The sequence below is a fragment of the Brassica rapa genome, chromosome A03 (assembly GCF_000309985.2).
Source record: "Brassica rapa cultivar Chiifu-401-42 chromosome A03, CAAS_Brap_v3.01, whole genome shotgun sequence".
Lineage (NCBI taxonomy): Eukaryota > Viridiplantae > Streptophyta > Magnoliopsida > Brassicales > Brassicaceae > Brassica > Brassica rapa.
In genome coordinates this window covers 10637991-10653834 of record NC_024797.2, presented here as the reverse complement: position 1 = coordinate 10653834, position 15844 = coordinate 10637991, and the positions used below count along the sequence as shown (strand labels likewise).

The following is a 15844-nucleotide window of genomic DNA, read 5'->3' as shown; positions in this document are numbered from 1 at the left end:
TCTCATGATTCTGCTAAAAAGTAGAAAAACCAATGAATTATTAGTATTATTCACACTACCTAAATTCTAGAAAAAAGGTATCTAAAAAACCATTTTTAATTTTATTTATTTTTCGGTCATATTCTATTCCATTCCATTTCTGCATCTAAAGTTCAACTGTGAAAACCTTAATGAAAAGGAAACATCCACCAAATATATATTGTATGATCAAGAGAAAACGCCAAGTCCTCGATCAATCGACAGGCACAGTGTTCATAAGCATAGAGCTATGTCCATTGTCATTATGTACACAAACATATACACACAATTGTAAATGCTGATCGACGGACTTACTTATCATAAGCAGCAAACTGATCAGCAGGTGCACTTATCTCACTCTCAGTAGAAACCACAACATCAGCATTACCACTACTTGTGCTGGTTTGTCCAAGCAAACTACTTATGGAACGCGCCTTTACTATTCCAAGCTTCACTCTCTTCTTCTTCTTCACTTCCATCACCACCTCCTTTTTCTCGCCGCCGCCACGACGGCCTGCACTCTTGTTCATGCTCCTTACCCTTCCTTTACCAAGATGGTGCTCACAAAGAGAATACCCATAAAGAGTTTGCTGACAACATCTCCATCCTCTACCGTTAACGCGGCTGCACCGTGATCCTTCCTCTAATGCACCGCTCTTTTTGGCTCTCTTCTTCCCTTTTTTACCAAGATTAGCTTCTTCTTCCTCCTCATCATCTCCTTGTTCCTCGAAGCTTATAAAGCTTCTTCTCTTCCTCAAAGTAACAACATTCTTCTCGACAACTGTTATATATATACATACAAACGGTGAATGGTGCAACCAAAAAAACATAAAGCTAAGCTCTCTGTGTGTACCTACCTTGTGTTGAAGAGTCGGATTCTCCTAGGGGATTAAGGTTCTTGCTGCGATTGTTTGAAGCAAGAAGAAAGAAAAATTTAATATAAAGAAATGAAAGCGATCCATGAGTGCAAGAAAAAAAAGAAGATAATAATAGAGAGCACACAAGATATAGATCGATATGGGGACCATTCGTATAAAAGCATCCCATGCTAACATGCACCGTCATGAGAGGTGCATGTTAAGAGTATTATTGAGTTACTCATTATCGCTAACTGCTACTCTTGTATTCTCAAATGTTTAAGGTGTGAGAAGTGATAATATCAAACGTATGAAGACAATATGAATTTACAACTTTCGAATTATAGATCCAACATCGATCATTTCATCTGCAAAACATTATTCACATATAACAAAAGCTTTCTAGTACTACAAATCTTGATCCAAATTCACCCCAAAAAAACTTTGTATTATCTAATTAATAATTGCACCCACAAAGTTATAACAGAGAATGGAATGAATTGTAGAAGAAAAGATTCATAATGTTTATCGAATTCACTTACCTGCCAGACGCATCAGTACTACTCTTCACGTCTACATCATCATCATCATCATCCTCATCCTTCTAGAAAGAAAAAAGTAAATGAAGATGAGCAATTAGAGATTCCTTCTTATAAGATCTGCAAATGAGAAATAATTACTCTCCAGTGTAAATTAAACCAATTATTTCCACACACAAACTTAAAAAAAGAAGTAAGAAAAATAAAATTAAAGTACGGTGTTCAGACAACACAAACTGCACCCAAGAATCTAAGTTATGTTTCTAATTAAATCTCAACGTACACTAAAACTCACCAAAGCTTTCTTCTCATTCTTCCTAATCACATCTCTTTGAATCAATCGATCAGTAACCGGCGCCGGTGGTGGCGGAAGCTGAAGAAGAGAAGCAAGAACGCCGTCTCTGTCTTGGCCGCAAAAGTATGGAGATGTGGTGGTCGTGGGTGACCTGTTAAAGTAGAGATCTGATAGAGGAACAGGTAATAGAGACGAAAGAGGAAGAGGAACTTGTCGTTTCCGGATTCTCATCGTATACAAAAAGATTCTTGAATTTTTGTTTGCACCAAAGAAGAACTTTGATATAAAGAAGGAACAAAGAGTAATCCTTTCTTTTTTCTTACATGGACTTGGAAATAAAAATAAAAAAGGAGAAGGCTTTTGTGGTGCTGTGGTGTTCTTGGTAATGGCTCTTCTCTCTCTAACTTTTTAATTGTTGTTGCACCCAAAAAGCAAGTTAGTAGTAATTGAGAGAGGAAGAGTCCACGTTGGAATGACTGAGATTACTATATACTACTACCATTTTTGTATGCATTTAAGTATATATTTTGGAGAAAATATTATAACCGGTAAAAAGGTTAATTGACATTGAAAATACTGATTTGGTGTTATGATTGGATAGCAAACAGTAAAATTATTTAAATATTCAAAATCTAAATATAATTCAAATACTATTTTGGTTATTTGCTATGCATTCAGTCAAATATCTTTTTGATAACAATTCAGTCAAATATTGTTTAAATTTATATGTTCTGTATTACTTTTATAGAATTGAAGATTAATTCTCAAAAATTTGAGCAAACAATATGAAAATTTTATAGAAAATCTTTATCAATAGAGAAAAACAATTAAAGATTTAAATGTTTAATGAATATTTATATATATAATATTTTAATATATTTTAATTTTTGAAAATTCAAAAAATATGAGAAATACTATAATATATGTCTGAACGCCCATCTCTAATAGATTAATCTAGTTCAACCGGTGAATTATGAAATATTTTATATAAATATATAATGTAAAATAATCTCACTTTCGAAAAAGATTGGAGAATTGTTTGTTATTGACTTAATTGTAGTTGTTGAACCGTGTTGCACGTATAATACGATATATATATATATAATGAATTCATGTACGCTGATTTATTTTTCTTTTACTGCAAATCCTGTAAATTGATAAATAAAACTAATGTTTGTATATGAAAGCCTTTTCAAAAAAACAAAACAAATGTTTGTATATACTACAAAGTTATATACAGTTGACCATACATAGTTAACAACAATGCATACAGCAGATAACCTATAGACATTGGCCGAGAGGCTCGTGGGTTTCTTGCGTTTGCATGTGGACGCTCTATATAGGTTCGACATATATGTTTTGGTAAAAAAAATTAACATAGGCATCTTAAGTAAAATCAGGACCAGGTCCGTTTAATAGCACGTCTATACGTGCTAGTGGAGCAGTTAAATAGAACTCAAATCTAAAAATTAAATTTTTTTAAATATTTTTTAAAAATAAATACATAAATTTGATTTAAAATTTCTAAAAATTTAACGGATTTTTAAATTTATAGTTTATAATTAGAAGAGAAATCTCAAATATATATAAAGAAAACTAATAAATTTTAAAATTATTTCATTATATTTTTAAATATATAGTTAATTTTTTTTTTGAATAGTCTTAATATAATTTGAGAGGGTCCTGAGTATAATGGCTGAAGCTTATAATTTAAGAGACAAAGTATAGACACAATACAGGTCCTAAAGCTTATATGGTTGTGCACAAAAAAAGCTTATATGATTACAAACAGCTACGATTTAGAAAATAAATAGTTTATAGATTTGGATGGTTTTGGTGATCGGAATATATATACTAATTATAAAATTTATGTTTTTTTGGTAAATTGTCAAATAGAATTGTGGGAGAGGTGCACGTGGAGAGTTGATGGCGCACGTGCGGAGAACCGGGAGAGGAGGTAATCGGTGCCTTCTCTCTGTTTCTCATCGATGCCAGCTTGGACGAGAGTGAGGGGGAGTGGGTGGGCCGGTGGGGGAGAAGTTTTATCCTAAAATTTCTTATTAGTAAAATATTGAAAATAGAGTAAAAGAGACTTCTCATTTCAAAAATTTGGAGAAACTTATTAAAAACTCTCGACACAAATTGTTTTTAAAAGTGATCCAATTTATTTTACAAATAAAAATTAATTATATCACTAATCACATTTACATATCAATACTTGAATATTGTTTAAAACCTTTATAGGTCTCTTACAATTTAAAATTCTCCTAGCTGGGCTATTATGTGTGGATCAAAAAGATTTATCGAGTTATAACAGTTAACTCATACTCATACTCATACTTAAAATATAACTAAGCATATATATCATGTTTGTCATGTGAAACCTGTTAACATTTGTTTATTCAGGAGGGTCAGATCGTATTATATTTGTTTAGTATTACAAAAATTAACAACAATAAGAAAAGAGAGGAACGACAATGATGCACTTGCATCCCTCGTAGAAATAGGTGGGAATGGGCTGGCATGTCACATAAGCCAAAAATCGACAAAATAGTTTATTTCCCTTTGTGTGTTACAAAAAAAAAAGTTTTTTTCCCTTTGTTATTGTGCAGGTGTATAAAAGAAAAGACCCGGCTTGACGTCTTAACATGTACCTTGTTCATTCAAATACTTTTTCCATATAAAAATTATGGTCTGTGTTTTTGTCATTGTTTTTTAATATAAATTCTACGATATATACTATATAGTAGTATTTGAGAAAACGGCTGTGAAAGGGCGAACAGTTTAGAGTTGGTAGTTATTTTCATTCAATTTACAAACTACTGTAATTGGTCTTGCTGAATGAGATCGACCTTGATTCGTTTCTTGTCGACTATTCTGATGAAATTAAGATGAAGCTTGTTTCCACTTGTGATGAAGGATTCAAACCAACTCATCCACATTTTTAAAAAAATTGTAATCGTCACGAGACCCTTATATGTATGTAAGATAATAAGATTTTTAAGGTTTGGGTTTGTCGAGTAAATTAAATCATCTGCTTTGGTCATATTAACTGTGTATAATCATCAATGTTTTGATATCTTAGACACATTACTTAGTCGTCGGTTGAGTTGTTTTACGGGGCTCATGCGAGCTTGTTTTGTACGTAATGCAATTGTGGTGAGGCCTTATGGGGATGTGGCAGAGCTGGAGATCGGTGGTCGTCAGAGAGGAGTCTCGATTGCTCCAAGGAGGGCACTGTAAATGAGAGTCATGCCTAGCCACGGGATGTAAAAGATATATTTCTAGTCTCGAATATATTATATTTGCATGCTCTTGATTACATTTATCATATTGATTGCCGTTGTCAAAAAAAAAAATATATCATGTTGATTGCCGATAGAGGATATTGTTGTCCATGCAGCATCCTCTTAGTTACAGTTATCATGTTTACTACTTTGACAATATTAATGAGGAAAATATCAGTTTGAACCAAAAACACACACATGTTTTGAACAGGAAGATGTAGTAAGACTTATTTGGTTTGTTATAAACATTTACATTACAATCTTATTTGGTTAATATAATTAGTTGAAATCTCATGTAAATTACATGAAACATATAGAATAAATTGATTCCAGAGAGAGTTTTTTTTTTAAATCTAAAATAACATCGAAATTTTGTTTTATATACACACATTAAAATTACAACTTATTAACTCACAAGAAATATTGTTAATTGAAAATAAGTTTGTACATTTTCATAGAGATGAGCCAATAGCCATGATACTTACTTAGTTATATTATTATTTTGGCAAGTTTATGTAATGTTTTAAAAATGAATAAAATTGATATGCTACTAATTTTATTGCTATGATTTTCCTTTAGTCATATATAATTAAATTATATTTACCAAATTTAAATAGTTATTATTCTAAACTTTGGTAAGAAAATAAAAGTGTATATTAAAAAAAAAAGCCAAAATTGTATATGTATCATGAGGTCAAAGAGACATCATAACCAATCCTGACCGTCCATTAACAGGAAGGTGTATGTATCGTCGCCGTGTGATATAGACGTCACGTCATTAAGATAAACCGGAACACAGGCGATTACTCCACCTTCTCTTCCTCTCTGATTAAAATACAGAGCCTCCAAATATAGCTCTTCATTCCAATCGCAACACCTCATCTTCAGTTATTGGTTGATTCATATGAATTCTTGTCAGCCTTGTTCGAGTGTAAGTTTCTGTGGAATGGCTTCAGTTTTAGTTTATATTCAGAGTTCTCTTCGGGTTCCCCTTGAAGATCTATCTGTGTTTAACTGTGCTACAATATGGATGGACTGATGTAAGTTCCGGCTGGTTACTGCGTGAACTTTGAGGATCCTCCACATTTATGCTTTAGCTCTTTGGATAGAAGTTTATTTCAGGTCATCTACATGTTTCTCCGATGTTTCTCCAACTTGTTCCTATCCTTTTGGGAGATCGATGTGCTCTGCTCTTTGGACTGCTCGAGGCCATTTTCTTTCTTACATCTTGGCTTTTGGCTGATCTTAGAATTTGTTGTCATCCTTTCTTTGTAGTTGTCTAGTAGTTATCTTTTATGGCTCTGGAAAGATTTCGATCTTTGCCGGCTTCTGGCTCTGGAAGGAAAGTGTTCCTTGCCGGCTTATGTGTATTCGACTGCATTCCACCCGTTTTAATATTAATCCAACAGATGACAAAAAAAAAAAAAAAAAAGAAAGGCAACCGCTTTGGGTTTTCTCGAATGTTATTTTCAATCTGGGGTTTTGAGAATTGGTGGGTTTTCGTGATTAGGTTTCAACAAATTTTGGCTTCGAGATCCACCGTTGTTTTCAACAAATAACTTTCGTCGATACGAACAAGACAAGAGACAATCATCTTCATTTCATGCTGTCACTGTTCTTGCTTGTCTGTGTAATCATCGTTTGTTTTTTTAGCGTGGGTAATCTCTCGTTTATCTCACTTCTGTTAATCTGAAATGGTGAAGTTAATTTTACGAAAATCCACCAAAGTCATCTCTTTTTCTAATGATGTTGTGTAATAACTTGTTTTGTTTAATGCCTTTGTTGTTTAATGGTTTTTCATTCCATGCAGGAGAATAAAAAGGAATCGTTTTTTCGTTTGTTTTATTGATGGAAGAAGTGAACCTGGATTTGAATTTTGGAGGTCCTGATCTTGAGACTGAGGTAAGTCTCGAGCCTAATGTTGCTGAGGTTCTCTCTGATGTGGCTAACGAACCATTTAACAGAGACTCTGAGTCTCTGAGAAGGTTTAGGACACGGCTCAGGTCAAGTTTCAGACGGAATAACAGTCTCCCAGCGAGTCACTTAATAATCAGTTCTGCAAACGGAGCTGACTTGACAGCTAGTGGAGAAAGAGAGAGCGAGGAGGACTCGAACAAGTGTGAGAATGGGAGGAGCAAAGTGATGGAAGAAGAAGACAGTGTAAGAGAGGAGAAGAGTGTTGGAAGTAAAGAGAGCTTTTACGATTGTTATATATGTATGGACCTGTCCAAGGAACCAGTTGTGACTAACTGTGGCCATCTTTACTGTTGGCCTTGTCTTTACCGCTGGCTAGAGGTTTCAGTGGCGAAGGAGTGTCCGGTTTGCAAAGGGGAAATATCTGTGAAAACCTTGACTCCAATCTATGGCCGTGGAGGAAAAATCAAAGGAGGATCTGAAGAGGTTTCAGTTTCAGACACCACCAACAAGAAGAAGAAGATCCCTTCAAGACCACAAGCAAGGCGGGTTGAGAGAGTGAGGAGGAGTACACTTCAGAGGCCAGGTTATGTAGGGTCGGAGATTATTAACCGGTTTATGCCTTGGAGGAGAGTTAGAGCAGAGTCCAGTGCAGCGGTGGTTGCACCGGTGTATGAAGAAGGAAGTGAAACCATGAGGTCCTCGCGTGCTATGTCAATCTGGAGAGAGATGCTGAGAGGGAGAACTGCGAGGAACCAAGAGCGAAACAACGTTGCTAGTGTTGAAGACAGAGATTCGGTGAGTCAAGCTGATACTGCGGCTGAGATTGATTCTATGGTGACTGTTTCTTCTTCTGTGGGAAGACCACATGAGAACGGTTCAAGGGTCTCTGATGTTGACAGTGCAGATTATCATCCATTGAGGAGGAGATTGGCTTAGGGTAGTTGAAAGCTGCAATCTAATTATTTTGGTTTTAGTCTTTTTTTTTTTTTTTTTTTGGATTTTGAATGTTGGTATTTCTTCTAGTTTATGCTTAGAGATGATTTTGAGTCAAATATTAATAACATATTCAGCTTCTAATTAGAGTACATCTGCTCAGATTTAAGTCATTGCAAATTTTTTTTTATCAGTCTGGTAGATAGAACATGAAACTCAGTCGTTGGATTCTGTATTATTTCAGTCTAGTTATGAATTGTGATATTTACTACATTTATGGATGTTTGAACAAAAAGTCGCTTTGGCCGAGTGGTTAAGGCGTGTGCCTGCTAAGTACATGGGATTTTCCCGCGAGAGTTCGAATCTCTCAGGCGACGAAGTTTTTTTTCTTACCGTAATCAGAAGACGGCAAGGCTTTTTTGAAGCTAACTATTGTCAATGTATCGAAAATATTTCTCTTTACTCCAGAAATTGTGATTTTATATTTAAAAAATCTGAAAATATAGACGGATCATGAGTGTGTGGGGTTGTAACATGGTATTTTTATTGTCGAACAAGAATTTTCAAAATAACATTGAATAATAATTGTCCAATTTTTTTTTCTCGATAGGGCTTTCAATAATTATCAAGTATCAATCGAAATAATAGAATAATCGAAATATCTGTTTTATATTTTTTTTATAAATTCAATCTGTATTATTTGTTATATAATTTCGTGAAAGATAGATAAATCCATTCAACAATCTAGATTTTTGTAGCAAAATATCTAGATTCTTAAAAATATAGTAATATATTTTACGTAAATAATGAGCTGGTTTAATCATTGAAAAAATGAAATATTCGTGAAACATTTATACTGGATTTAATCTTTTATTATACTTTCCACAACGTCTGATTTGATATTTGTTTCAAGTGAAACATGTAAAATTGTAAATTGGAATTGCTACTTATACTTTCTTTCCACATCTTATTTCTTCAAATCTATCCTGGTGGATTTTAATTTTTAAGAAAATCAGAACTTTCTATATGTGTAAAATGTGTAATGTATAAATAACAAAAGAAAATTAATATAGATACGTCATACGTACATTGATTTACATATGAACTAGGTGTCTTGCCCGCATATGCAGACTTAACCGTTTTACAAATATTTATTAGTTTATTTTTTATTAATTCAAAAACCAGCATAATAATTTATTATTTATGTTTTCAAAAAAGAAAATCAAACATATATATAACTTATTATTTATGTTTTCAAAAAAATTAAATCAAACATATATATAACAAAAATCTAATTAAATATATATATTTAATAAAAATTTATTAAAGATAACATTGACTTTAACCACTGAATTTATTATAATTGTTTTATATTTTATTTTAAAATTTTATAATTGAAAAATATGTTTTAAGATAACAACACAATATATAAGAATTATCTTATTTTTTTAAAAAGTTAATATTATTAATAAAAATTCGTTTTTGATAATATAATTAATTATATATAAAATTCATTAAGGATATTATAGATATTAACCGCTCTAACTTTTAACGTGAGAGCTCGATTCCAAAAATTTACTTCGCAAATAATAGTATAGATAAAATATAAGAATCCAATCAAAACGTATAAATTATATTTCTATAGATAGGATGAAATCTCACAAAATCTGATTTTAAAGAAGCCTAGTTTCTATCCAACTTAAATATAAAAATGACCGAAAAAGCAACAAACCTCGGTGAATTTAAATATCATTCGCAATAAAAGATAAAAACAGAGCAAAAAAAAAAGAAAAACCATTAATGGCTATTCATCGAAACCAACAACAACAAGAAGAAGAACAAGACAGGACACAACTATCTCTTCCTCTTAATTAATTTCGACGTGTCTTGGTAATCCGCGTCTATTCTCCTTCCTTCGTTGTGAATCTGACGACAAGACCTCGATCACTCAAACGCCACGCCTGAAAAATTAGGTTTGTAACTCGTTCATCTCAAGAAGGCATCTTTGAATGACAAATCTAGCCTAGTATCGTGTGAATCGTTCATCTTCGTTAATCGTTTTGTAGTCCAGCTTCAATTTGTTCTGTAACCCACAGCTTATTTGATTTCAAAATTCAAACTTTGCTATTTTTTTTTTTGTTTGAGATCTTATGTATTGTTATAAGGTTAAACAATACATCGTTCTTGGTATGCGTTCTTATACTTTGTCTCGTCGTTTTGCCTTCAGCTTTCCTTGTCTACCTCCTCGTCGTTTTCTCTAATTGGTTTTGATAAGATGTGGTTTGTTAGTAAATTTGCACATTGATTTGTTCATAGCATGAGGCATGTTGTGGCTTGTGAGCTTCTCTAGAGTCTAGACGAATGTCAACTTCCCTTTTAATTTCCAAATAAGCAAAAGATACCAGCTAACTCTTCCCTTAGTATTCTGAAAGGATTGCTAAGAAACCAAATTACACCTGAGAGAGACGATAGGTAATGAACTTACTCACAATAGTTCCCAAAGGCTAAATTTTTTTTTTTTGTTTCTAAACGAAGTGGCTGCTGAGTTTTATAATGTTGGACCGAGACATGTATAAGACTTGATGTTCAATGTATAGTACTGTTTCAACTTTCAAGTGAAACATGTAAATTGGTTTATATATTTTTCTTCTCATGTATATAAACTTACATTTGCAATTGTTTTTTCCTGCAGGAGAGAAAAGATTTAAAGGAGTATATCATCTACCACAAGATAAAGAAAGTTGTGGACTCTCTCTATGGCTCCTGGTGGCACTACTTACAAAGAAGCCTTGGAGTCTAACTGGATAGGCTTGGATTACGAGGTTAGGATGTCTAAAGTGGAGGCTACTAACAAACCAGCCAAATCAGCTAGTGGCGCCATTGGAAAAATCCGTTCAAGCAATGGCAGTGGTGTTCATGAGCTTCTTGAATGTCCGGTTTGCACAAATCTCATGTATCCCCCAATTAATCAGGTGTGTGTCAGTGTGTGTGCCACTGTTCTACTCTTTCTCCGACACTCAACTTTCTTTTGTGTAGTTAACGTTGACATCTAATGTTTGTTTAATTTTCCCATAGTGCCCCAATGGCCACACGTTGTGTTCAAGCTGCAAACAACAAGTGCAGAACACGTGCCCTACATGCCGTTACGAGCTCGGCAACATAAGATGCTTGGCTCTCGAGAAGGTTGCTGAATCGTTAGAGGTTTCGTGCCGGTACCAAAGCTTAGGGTGTCACGACATTTTCCCGTACTACAGCAAGGTCAAGCACGAGCAGCACTGCAGGTTTCGATCCTACGACTGCCCTTACGCTGGCTCTGAGTGTTCAGTGACGGGAGACATTCCTACCCTCGTTGAGCATCTCAAAGTTGATCATAAAGTCGATATGCATAGTGGCTGCACTTTCAACCACCGTTACGTCAAGTCTAATCCTCAAGAAGTTGAGAATGCTACGTGGATGCTCACGGTATATGCATCTTATCTTTATCTAAATGTATGATTCACTACTTTAAATTGAATCTCATCTCTTGTCTGATGCTTTTGTTTTAGGTGTTCAACTGTTTTGGAAGACAGTTCTGTTTGCACTTTGAGGCGTTTCAGCTGGGGACGGCGCCGGTGTACATGGCGTTTTTGCGGTTCATGGGAGACGAGAACGAGGCTAAGAAGTTTAGTTACAGCTTGGAAGTTGGAGCTCACAGCCGTAAGCTGACGTGGCAAGGGATTCCGAGAAGCATCAGAGACGGTCACAAGAAGGTCCGGGATAGTCAGGACGGTCTCATCATCCCTAGGAACATGGCTTTGTTCTTTTCAGGCAGTGACAAAGAAGAGCTCAAGTTGAGAGTCACCGGACGGATTTGGAGAGAAGAGTAGATGATGACAATGATGGATGTTTCATAGGCTCTGTAATGATGATTTTGATTGGAACTGAAACGGATGATGTACATAGCAAAGTCTTGAGAGCTATGAGATCAAAATCTCCCCGTGATCAGGTTGAAAACATTATGTTTTGAAATATTACAAAACTCTTTAGTCTTGTAATTTTCCTGATTTGTTGGAAAAATAAAGACAGTTTTCTTCTTGGTTCTGGTCTTGTTTAAATCTTTATTGGATCATACAATATGATTCATTATAACACTTGGTGTCACAGAAAGATGATATTCGATTAAGAAATTTATCTTTGAAGTGAAAGAGTTAATGGATCCAAGAAAATAATGCAGGAAGAGATGAATACACAAACAAAAAAAAGTAAATCTGACGCAAAGATTTAACGTGGTTTAGTGAGATTCTGACTAACTAATGCCATCTAGTGATACCAAATTCAAGACATATGGACATAGAAAACATGCTACATTACCAGATGTAATTATGAATTTAAAGCAGAGGATATTAGAAGAACTTTCAGACTTTTATGAATAATGATTACAAAAGATAAGTTATAGTAATATAGTCCAGAGAGGACGTGCAAGACGTGAAGACAACGCTTGACACTTCCTATGATTGGTTATATTAAATTAAGAGTATAATAAGCGAATGTGTGTTTTGTCTTCCGACATTATCGCTGAACAGAGAAAACAGAGAGACTTGCAAACATTCCGAGAAAACCCAAATAAGAAAAATCTATTTCTTTTCTTTATCAAGCTACCGAATTTCCAAGAAAAACAAAATCAAGAATCGTAGAAATCAAACGTTGCTTTTATTCAAGCTTCCTAGAATCACATCCTTTGTGGTTTTCTGAAGTATTCATCATTATTATTTTCTACGGTTAACTTAATGGCAGAATTGAGGTAATAATCACATTTCTTCGATCTTCTTTTTTACCATTAGCGATTCTTCAAGGTTTTGTCCCTCTGTCTTTCTTCCACATTATCACAATCTTGATATGATCTGAAATAATGTTTTGCATTCTTTCTTCTTCTTTTTTGAATAATGTTCTGCATTCATAAAACAAAAATGTGTTGCATTCAAATCGATTATACAAATGGATTTAGATTCATAAACATAGGAAAGATATGCACATGATTAATACGCATTTTTCAGATGTTATTAACAGGTAAACCATAAATTAACAGAATCGAAACACAAGAATAAGACCAAGAAAACACACACACACACGTGTTGTCAAAAGATCTGAAAACATGTTCTGTTGCGGAGGTGCCGATGAGGAACCAGCCGGTCCACCCGCAAACCAGTATTCCGCCCCTCCTAACAAGGCTGGAAACCCTAACGTTGGCGGTAACAGAACCCTAACTCTATGAGTTTATGCCTTCTCTGTTCTGTCTGAGTTTCACCACCAGCTTTGTACGTTTTGTGAATAGGTGGAAATAGAGGGGAACCGAGGAACACGAACGCACCTAGATCAGGAGGTCCTGCCAAGGTTTTACCCATAGAGATCCCTGCGGTTGCATTGGATGAGTTGAACAGAATGACGGGTAACTTCGGCAACAAGGCACTGATCGGTGAAGGTTCTTATGGACGTGTCTTCCAAGGCAAGTATAATGGAGACGATGTTGCTATCAAGAAGCTTGACGCCTCTTCTGAAGAACCTGACTCAGATTTCACCTCACAGGTACACATTAATATCACAAAACTAATGATCTTTCAACTCATTTTCCGGTAAATCTGTTAAGTTTTATAAGTTTCAAACTTAAATCCAACTGGCTATAGGTGGATTGGATTGAAATGTTTGATTTAATACTCATGTTCGGAGAGCTTATATTCTCACAAAATCAATCAATCTTTAATCTTCTTGGCTCCCACTAGGCTACTACAACTGTATCTCTAATTAGATCTCACTGAGTTTTGTAACATATTTAGTAATTTTTATTGATTAAAATGGCAAGTTATCGGTTGTATCGCGGCTCAAAAACGAACATTTTGTGGAGTTGATGGGGTACTGCTTGGAAGCAAATAATCGCATCCTCATCTATGAGTTTGCGAGCAAAGGTTCTTTACACGATGTCTTACACGGTACGTAGGTTAAACTCTCGAGATTCATAGTTTAGTGAACATGGTGTCTATGTGATTGATATATGTATGGATCAAATCTTTAGGGAGAAAGGGCGTGCAAGGGGCTGAGCCAGGGCCGGTGCTGAACTGGAACCAAAGGGTCAAGATTGCGTATGGAGCAGCCAGGGGGCTTGAGTTCCTTCACGAGAAGGTCCAGCCATCAGTAGTACACAGGGACGTAAGGTCGAGCAATGTCTTGTTGTTCAATGACTTTGTGGCCAAAATGGCTGATTTCAACTTGACCAACGCATCCTCTGATTCAGCGGCTAGGCTTCATTCTACTCGAGTCTTGGGAACCTTCGGCTATCACGCTCCAGAGTACTATACCATACACCCATTAATTCATCTCTTAATAAGAGAAATCATATTAAGTTAGATGTGTTTTCAACTTAAAAACTTCATCAATCTTCTCAATATATTTCTAAAGATACTTTGGGATTTTGTCCATAATACGACATAGGGTTCTATGTAATGTAAGAGTATTTCTTGGTTTAGGTATGCAATGACGGGACAGATAACACAGAAGAGTGATGTGTATAGTTTTGGTGTTGTGCTTTTGGAGCTCTTGACGGGAAGAAAACCTGTAGATCATACCATGCCTAAAGGCCAACAAAGTCTTGTTACTTGGGTACGTACCACGTACACATTATATTAATAAATATGTTCGAAAGAGAGGTATACAAATATCGATCCTTTTTAATGATAAACTCTTTTACTTGTCTTTGCTTTTGTAGGCAACACCGAGACTAAGTGAAGACAAAGTCAAACAATGCATAGATCCTAAGCTTAATAATGATTTCCCTCCCAAAGCAGTCGCCAAGGTCCGTTTTACATTTTCTTAAATCAAATAATTAAGATATTTTGATGATCGGCATGGTGACTTTTACGCAATCCTAGTTATCTAACAATAAATAAAACTATTTGCATGTAGTTCATTAGAGATATCATAGAAACCAAATGCTATGTTTTTAACTAATTGACAGCAAATAATAAATTGATATGTGTGGATGTTATATAGTAGACTAGTAGTTTAGGTTTCTTCTTATTTTCTGTGTTAAACTTCTAACATGTGTGTTAATTGAGAATCAAATATGTGGAGCGTATGAGTGCTATTAGATACGTTTTTTCCCCGACTCATGTTGAATACCAAGGACATCAATTCAAGATTGATAACTAAGGATGCTTACTTTAGTTTGGTTTTGTAATGAATTTTCATTCGTTGGTGGTGGAACAGTTGGCAGCTGTGGCGGCCTTGTGTGTTCAGTACGAGGCAGACTTCCGACCAAACATGACAATCGTTGTCAAAGCACTTCAGCCTCTTCTTAACTCTAGACCAGCCGGTCCTGAGTCTACTTCCTAAATAACAGATATACCATTTGTCTTGTTTTTGTGTTTTGTTATTATTGTTATGGCTATTTTTTTCTCCTTTCTGTGTCAGATAACTATGATTATTGGTTATAAGATGCTATTTAATCGAATATAACTTATATTTTTATTGTTATAAAGCTCTCTTTCTTTCTTGGTTTGTATCTAAGCCTTTCAGCCTTTGAGTCAGATCTTTTTACTGATTGAAGGAGTCTAAGCAAGAAACTAAATAGTAAATTAGTTGTCAGATACAAATTAAAGAAAAATATTTGACCAATCAAAACATATGATTATGATGCCACAAATTTAATACTTTTGATATTTTGTGTTCTATATCTCTCAACTTTTAGACAAGTTGCCCTTAAGGTCATGTGTCTCAGTATGGAATGAGATATATAACTTTTTAATCATATAGAAACGATTAAAAAAAAAACAGAGTTGGTTTATAATATGTGCAAGTTACCATCATCATATACATCTCAAAACATGAATAAAACAAGGTAAAACAAGCGAGGATTACAACATTATGACGACACAAAATTAAAAAAAAAAAAAACAAAAGAAAACACTATGACGACACCCGCACATGAACCACAAAATCCATTACAGTATGACACAACATTATTACCAC

General features: G+C 34.6%; 4 protein-coding genes and 1 non-coding gene across 8 annotated transcripts; 4 read left to right on the top strand and 1 right to left on the bottom strand.

Annotated features, from left to right (window-relative positions):
• Window positions 1-171: 171 nt before the first annotated feature.
• On the bottom strand, window positions 172-2179 carry LOC103858008. 3 transcript variants are annotated; one of them, XM_009135282.3, is made up of 4 exons: window positions 1710-2179; window positions 1418-1479; window positions 876-919; window positions 172-799 (listed from the first exon to the last, which is right to left on the bottom strand). In XM_009135282.3, the coding sequence occupies exons 1-4, from the start codon at window positions 1938-1940 to the stop codon at window positions 330-332; spliced, it is 807 nt and encodes a 268-aa protein (XP_009133530.1). In that variant the 5' UTR covers window positions 1941-2179; the 3' UTR covers window positions 172-329. The 3 variants fall into 3 exon arrangements, with proteins under 3 accessions (XP_009133530.1, XP_009133531.1, XP_033143837.1); XM_009135283.3 differs by having other exon boundaries at window positions 1418-1476; XM_033287946.1 differs by having other exon boundaries at window positions 1418-1470.
• Window positions 2180-2793: 614 nt separating this feature from the next.
• On the top strand, window positions 2794-7998 carry LOC103858007. 2 transcript variants are annotated; one of them, XM_009135281.3, is made up of 2 exons: window positions 2794-6650; window positions 6807-7998. In XM_009135281.3, the coding sequence occupies exon 2, from the start codon at window positions 6845-6847 to the stop codon at window positions 7847-7849; it is 1005 nt and encodes a 334-aa protein (XP_009133529.1). In that variant the 5' UTR covers window positions 2794-6650; window positions 6807-6844; the 3' UTR covers window positions 7850-7998. The 2 variants fall into 2 exon arrangements, with proteins under 2 accessions (XP_009133529.1, XP_009133528.1); XM_009135280.3 differs by having other exon boundaries at window positions 2794-6654.
• Window positions 7999-8141: 143 nt separating this feature from the next.
• Window positions 8142-8223, top strand: TRNAS-GCU. Its single transcript has one exon. It is a non-coding gene; the product is annotated as a tRNA-Ser (tRNA).
• A 1237-nt stretch (window positions 8224-9460) lies between these two features.
• On the top strand, window positions 9461-11922 carry LOC103858006 (putative E3 ubiquitin-protein ligase SINAT1). Its single transcript, XM_018658002.2, has 5 exons — window positions 9461-9819; window positions 10279-10318; window positions 10539-10818; window positions 10922-11308; window positions 11392-11922. Exons 3-5 carry the CDS (start codon window positions 10603-10605, stop codon window positions 11710-11712), a joined length of 924 nt encoding a protein of 307 aa, XP_018513518.1. The 5' UTR covers window positions 9461-9819; window positions 10279-10318; window positions 10539-10602; the 3' UTR covers window positions 11713-11922.
• A 240-nt stretch (window positions 11923-12162) lies between these two features.
• LOC103858005 (probable protein kinase At2g41970) lies at window positions 12163-15740 on the top strand. The gene is made up of 8 exons (XM_009135277.3): window positions 12163-12626; window positions 12880-13074; window positions 13158-13408; window positions 13683-13809; window positions 13893-14166; window positions 14344-14476; window positions 14583-14669; window positions 15083-15740. Exons 2-8 carry the CDS (start codon window positions 12978-12980, stop codon window positions 15206-15208), a joined length of 1095 nt encoding a protein of 364 aa, XP_009133525.1. The 5' UTR covers window positions 12163-12626; window positions 12880-12977; the 3' UTR covers window positions 15209-15740.
• Window positions 15741-15844: the final 104 nt, after the last annotated feature.

Bases quoted from the DNA above. Each gene is read 5' to 3' on its own strand.
- LOC103858006 (XM_018658002.2), top strand. From the start codon at position 10,603: ATGGCTCCTGGTGGCACTACTTACAAAGAAGCCTTGGAGTCTAACTGG. The intron at 10,819-10,921 runs GTGTGTGTCAGT...ATTTTCCCATAG, and splicing joins TGTATCCCCCAATTAATCAG to TGCCCCAATGGCCACACGTT. The intron at 11,309-11,391 runs GTATATGCATCT...CTTTTGTTTTAG, and splicing joins ATGCTACGTGGATGCTCACG to GTGTTCAACTGTTTTGGAAG.
- LOC103858005 (XM_009135277.3), top strand. From the start codon at position 12,978: ATGTTCTGTTGCGGAGGTGCCGATGAGGAACCAGCCGGTCCACCCGCA. The intron at 13,075-13,157 runs GTAACAGAACCC...TTTTGTGAATAG, and splicing joins TGGAAACCCTAACGTTGGCG to GTGGAAATAGAGGGGAACCG. The intron at 13,810-13,892 runs GTACGTAGGTTA...TCAAATCTTTAG, and splicing joins TTTACACGATGTCTTACACG to GGAGAAAGGGCGTGCAAGGG.
- LOC103858008 (XM_009135282.3), bottom strand. From the start codon at position 1,940: ATGAGAATCCGGAAACGACAAGTTCCTCTTCCTCTTTCGTCTCTATTA. The intron at 1,480-1,709 runs GTGAGTTTTAGT...TTTTCTTTCTAG, and splicing joins AGAATGAGAAGAAAGCTTTG to AAGGATGAGGATGATGATGA. The intron at 920-1,417 runs GTAAGTGAATTC...AAACAATCGCAG, and splicing joins AGTACTGATGCGTCTGGCAG to CAAGAACCTTAATCCCCTAG.
- LOC103858007 (XM_009135281.3), top strand. From the start codon at position 6,845: ATGGAAGAAGTGAACCTGGATTTGAATTTTGGAGGTCCTGATCTTGAG.